The sequence below is a fragment of the Nerophis ophidion genome, linkage group LG23 (assembly GCF_033978795.1).
Source record: "Nerophis ophidion isolate RoL-2023_Sa linkage group LG23, RoL_Noph_v1.0, whole genome shotgun sequence".
In the NCBI taxonomy this organism is placed as follows: domain Eukaryota; kingdom Metazoa; phylum Chordata; class Actinopteri; order Syngnathiformes; family Syngnathidae; genus Nerophis; species Nerophis ophidion.
The window spans coordinates 8078426-8084425 of NC_084633.1; the positions used below are offsets into that span (position 1 = coordinate 8078426).

General features: G+C 43.1%; 1 protein-coding gene across 1 annotated transcript; it reads right to left on the reverse strand.

Moving 5' to 3' along the window:
* Nucleotides 1-4365: 4365 nt before the first annotated feature.
* LOC133541140 (metalloproteinase inhibitor 2-like) lies at nucleotides 4366-5789 on the reverse strand. Its single transcript, XM_061884248.1, has 5 exons — nucleotides 5573-5789; nucleotides 5339-5418; nucleotides 5156-5258; nucleotides 4664-4776; nucleotides 4366-4596 (listed from the first exon to the last, which is right to left on the reverse strand). The coding sequence occupies exons 1-5, from the start codon at nucleotides 5697-5699 to the stop codon at nucleotides 4429-4431; spliced, it is 591 nt and encodes a 196-aa protein (XP_061740232.1). The 5' UTR covers nucleotides 5700-5789; the 3' UTR covers nucleotides 4366-4428.
* Nucleotides 5790-6000: the final 211 nt, after the last annotated feature.

A 6000-nucleotide genomic window follows, 5' to 3' on the forward strand; every position in this document is an offset into this window, starting at 1 on the left:
AAAGTGAACAAAAACACTAAATAAATATCATAGTAAGCAAAAACATTATGGTAATGTTAAAAACAAGTTAATCAGGCATTTTTGTGTTTATTAAAGAAAACTAATGTTTTAATTTTGTTTTAGCAAATTAAGTACAATGCATTAACATGTACAGCTGAGTCTCAGTCCATATAAAACTTTTTTTCATCAAATTTCCCTTTTTTGAATACACAAGATACTTTATTTTTTATAGTCAGTTTATATCAAAATAATGTGGGGTTAGACGGGTATATTGAATACATGTACACACGTCAAACTATTAGTAATTTACTGATAGAATATCATCCCTCACATTTTTAAACATTATACATTTTTGGAAAATAAATTACAATTTTTCCCTGAAGCGCCAAAATACCTATCAACTTTCCCATTTTTTCTGAGAAATCACATTTGTCCTTCTTTCCTGGTTAATATAAGCGACAGGAGTTCAAACCTGTGAGGGTCTGAATTGTTTTTATATTGCTAATTTACCAGTGATTTGTGATGAAAAATCTAAAGTCCTTATTTTCCCAGGAAATTTCCTACATGGCAAGGCCCCAGGGGTGGATGAGATTCTCCCAGAGTTCCTTAAGGCTCTGGATGCTGTGGGGCTGTCTTGGTTGACAAGACTCTGCAGCATCGCGTGGACATCGAGGGCGGTACCTCTGGATTGGCAGACCGGGGTCATGGTCCCTCTCTTTAAGAAGGGGGACCGGAGGGTGTGTTCCAACTATTGTGGGATCACACTCAGCCTTCCCGGTAAGGTTTATTCAGGTGTTCTGGAGAGGAGGCTACGCCGGATAGTCGAACCTCGGATTCAGATGGAACAGTGTGGTTTTCATCCTGGTCGTGGAACTGTGGACCAGCTCTATACTCTCGGCAGGGTTCTTGAGGGTGCATGGGAGTTTGCCCAACCAGTCTACATGTGCTTTGTGGACTTGGAGAAGACATTCGACCGTGTCCCTCTGGAAGTACTGCGGGGAGTGCCCAGAGAGTATGGGGTATCGGACTGTCTTATTGTGGCGGTCCGCTCCCTGTAAATTCAGTGTCAGAGCTTGGTCCGCATTGCCGGCAGTAAGTCGGACACGTTTCCAGTGAGGGTTGGACTCCGCCAAGGCTGCCCTTTGTCACCGATTCTGTTCATAACTTTTATGGACAGAATTTCTAGGCGCAGTCAAGGCGTTGAGGGGTTCCGGTTTGGTGGCCGAGGGATTAGGTCTCTGCTTTTTGCAGATGATGTGGTCCTTATGGCTTCATCTGGCAGGATCTTCAGCTCTCACTGGATCGGTTCGCAGCCGAGTGTGAAGTGACCGGAATGAGAATCGTCACCTCCAAGTCCGAGTCCATGGTTCTCTCCCGGAAAAGGGTGGAGTGCCATCTCCGGGTTAGGGAAGAGACCCTGCCCCAACTGGAGGAGTTCAAGTACCTAGGAGTCTTGTTCACGAGTGGGGGAGGAGTGGATCGTGAGATCGACAGGTGGATCGGTGCAGCGTTTTCAGTAATGCGGACGTTGTACCGATCCGTTGATGGTGAAGAAGGAGCTGAGCCGGAAGGCAAAGCTCTCAATTTACCGGTCGATCTACGTTCCCATCCTCACCTATGGTCATGAGCTTTGGGTCATGGCCGAAAGGATAAGATCACGGGTACAAGCGGCCGCAATGAGTTTCCTCCGCCGGGTGGCGGGGCTCTCCCTTAGAGATAGGGTGAGAAGCTCTGCCATCCGGGAGGAACTCAAAGTAAAGCCACTGCTCCTCCCCATGGAGAGGAGCCAAATGAAGTGGTTCGGGCATTGGGTCAGGATGCCACCCGAACGCCTCACTAGGGAGGTGTTTAGGGCACGTCCAACCAGTAGGAGGCCACAGGGAAGACCCAGGACATGTTGGGAAGACTAAGTCCTCGGAACACCTCAGGATCCCCCAGGGAGAGCTGGACAAAGTGGCTAGGGAGAAGAAAGTCTGGGCTTCCCTGCTTAGGCTGCTTCCCCCACGACCTGACCTCAGATAAGCGGAAGAAGATGGATAAAATTGGAATAGTTTTTATTGCGATTGTTTGGGAACGGGTTCACAAACTAGAATTTCTTGGTGCAATCGTGCAACATATAACAAGATAGAATAGAATAACATGAGCTCTTCATTTTCTACTGCTTGTCCCTTTTGGGGTCGCAGGGGGGTGCTGGAGCCTCAACTGGATTCTGGCAGAAGGCGGCGTACACCCTGGACAAGTCGCCACCTCATCACATTTGATCAAATCATTTTAGTATAGGGGTGTCCAAAGTGTGGCCAACTGGACAATTTAGGCCCACAGCAGATCCTCAAAATGGTTTAGTAATATTGTCACACATTTGGAATTAGATTCCAAGTGTGATTAATCACACATTTGAATTAATCCCACGTGTTCTATACTCGCTTGCACGGTTTAAGTTACCTTCAAAGTATCAAACCTAAAAAAAAATAGACAATACTTAGTGACATATGCTATATTGTTTAGAATTGATAGAAGGTAGTGGACCAGAATCATTTGTGATTAATATGTCTAATTAATCGGTGATGAGATGGCGACTTGTCCAGGGTATACCCCGCCTACCGCCCGAATGCAGCTGAGATACAGTCCAGCGACCCTAAAAAAGGTCATGCGGTAGAAAATGGATGGATGTCTAATTACAAGTTTGCTTTGTGACTTTAATGCACACAATGCATCCAAAGCACATCCTTCGATTTCACCAACCACGGCACTTGCTGGAAAAAGTTTGAACACCCCTGTTGGAGAATATATAGTAAAGTGGGCAGCCACTTTGACAGGAAATAGAATCAACCCGACATAAACTATCAGCAATACTAGTCTATAATTATAGCCAAGGCGGGGGTCAGACACCCGTGGCTCTTTAGTGCCGCCCTAGTGGCTCCCTGGAGCATTTTTGAAAATTGTATTGAGAATGGAAAATGTGATTTTAGTATGTTTTTTGTTTTGAGGGCAAACATGACACAAACCAATTGTCAGAAAGCACACTGTAAGCTTCACTGATAGGAATTTGAACATCGTTTTGTCCTACTAATCTCGGCGGTTCTTGAACTCAGTGCGGACTGACGCAATAGTTTTACATGTAAAATCTTGCACTCCCATCCCATTTACACAATGACTTTTCACAACCAAATTTAAGTTGGAGTTATCACCATCTGTTTTTTTACATATATGTCTGTATTAGAGGGTTTTTGTTAACGAATTTACCAATATCGATACTAATTTGTTTCACTACTTTTAGATTGTACTGTATCACGTTTTGTGTGTCCTCAATTGTTTATTGCTACTCTGAATGTTGCTGGATCAGGTATGATTTCGATTGCACTGTGGGGCGGCATGGCATAGTGGGTAGAGCGGCCATGCCAGAAACCTGAGGGTTGCAGGTTCGCTTCCCACCTATTGACATCCAAATCACTGCCGTTGTGTCCTTGGGCAGGACACTTCACCTTTGACCCTGGTGCTGCTCACACTGGTGAATGATCGGTGGTGGTCGGAAAAGCCGTAGACGCAAATTGGCCGCCACACTTCAGTCAGTCTACCCCAGGGCAGCTGTGGCTACAGATGTTGCTTACCACCACCAGGTGTGAATGAATTATGGGCTCCCACTTCTGTGAGTGCTTTGAGTATCTAACAATAGAAAAGCGCAATATAAATCTAATCCATTATGGTATTTTGTTGGATTAAAAAAAAAAAAAAAATCTATGTTGGATTCAGCACTACATGTATTGAACAACCTTTGATCGGCAGAATTACCCCCCCAAAAAACCCAAGTAAGTTTTAGACAAAGTCAGAAAAATGGCTTGGGTCAGTAAGCATTACTCATTTTAGAAATTGACAGGATTTTAAGTGTGGAAAATATGATAGCTTAAAACATGGCATTTAACACCAGTCTGTTAGTTTGATACTTGTGTGGCCATCCTTACAGTAGTTGAAGTTAACTAATCAGTTTGTTGGTTTTGAGTCTATGCCAAACATTTAAAATTATGTCTTTACATGATTTCAAAGCATGGCAAGAAATTTTACTGCCGAATAAAATGTATTACTTTTTTGTAACAGGTCATAGTTACATTGGTAGGATTTTTTTGTTGTTATAGCATTACTTTTGTAACCACTTTACTCATAAGTCATTCTAAAAAAACCTCAATATGGTAAAAATACCATATTGTGAATGTTGTCTGTCTATCTGTGTTGGCCCTGCGATGAGGTGGCGACTTGTCCAGGGTGTACCCCGCCTTCCGCCCGATTGTAGCTGAGATAGGCGCCAGCGCCCCCCCAAAAGGGAATAAGCGGTAGAAAATGGATGGATGGATGGTAAAAAGACAGCATTGATTCAATTGTTCAATTTTAATAGACCATTTTATACATTTAAGTTTTTAGCATCTTAAATCTTCATTAACGCTTCTTGTGTGAGGCAGCATCCTTGTACCAAACACAAGAACCATCACTTGTCTTGATGCAAGCACATTGTTTGTCCTGCCCTGAATCACCAAACAGCTTTTCCGTCCACAAGCACTCGGTCGGGCCACTGATCCCACACGGGACAGAGTCACAGCGAGTGATCTGGAGGATAAAACCCCGATCAGGATTGAACACATCCTCGGAAATGATGACCGTTAGGTTTGCTTACCTTGCAATCACAGCCCATTGAATAACGATCCACCAGCATCTTGTGGCTGCTTTTCCAGGGAACAATGTAGTCACACAATGAGATGTACAGAGACCCATCAGATCTCATTCGGCCTAAAAAAAAAGGGAAATATAAGTGACGAAAAATATGCCCCACTTAGACATCCTCAGCCTATGTTAAAGTCAAAGTTTATTACAGCCCTTAATCACAAATGTCTCAAAGGGCTGCGCAAGTCCACCACTTTAACTAGACTTTGTTATATTTTATATCAATGTTTACGTAACCTTAAACTACAGCATGTACATTTCACACCAGCATACTCTGCAATGGATATTTGAATTTAGAAGACCCAAATTCCTTCAGTTCTAATTCTAACACATTTGAACCACTCAGTCAAAACAGCGTTAGTTAAAAGTTGTGATGAACAAGTGACTTAATGTCATGCTGGAAAAATACAAGCTTTAGAGATCTACCAGCATATAAGATGCTTACCTGTGATAAAATATTCTACACCGATGGTCAGACTCACGCCACATGCTGCAGAGTTGGATGCAGTGTAGATGGTACCAAAGAGCTTCTCAGGGCCTCTGAATGTCTGGAAAATCAAAATAACCAAAAGAAAAATGTTGATTCATGCATAAACTTCATTAATTTGCATTAATGCCTCATAATCACCGCAATGTGTTGGATGTCATACTTGACGTCGTTAAATTTACCAACGCCGGTTTTTTTTGCAACCACCTTTGCCTTGATGACTAGAAAGAGAGAAAAAGAATTACAACAAACTCCATGAGAACCAAAACAAGCTTCAGTCAGCATTCATCTGTTTGGTAAAATCATGAATAGGATTGAAATTCAAGCAAAGTCAACTGGCATCAGTCCTAAATTTAAAGGCAGGATTTCACTTACCGACATCTGAGTGGCAAAAAGCGGTCTGTGGATGCGTGAGAGGACAAGTGCAGGCGTGTGCTCCTTCTTGCAGCTGCCACATGCACAACAGCAGCAGTGGGAACACACAACACTTCATCCAACTCATCTTGGAAGAAAATGGAGCTAACAAAGAGAAGATTTTGGGGAACGAAGTTCAGTAGGCAAATATTCTGACGGCCTGTTTAGATGCAGGTGGATGTGCAGCCTTTTATTGCTGCAGGCTCCTCCCGCACTTGGACAAGTTGATGATTGATTTCACCTTTGCACACACCTGTCTTTGACATTTTTAATGAAAATGTGTGTGCACCCAGCAAGCACTTTCTGTAAATATAACTTAAGAAAACTGGAGCACTTTGTCTTTCTGTGTAACGTGTCTGCACTAAAGCACCCAGACAATAAATGTCATT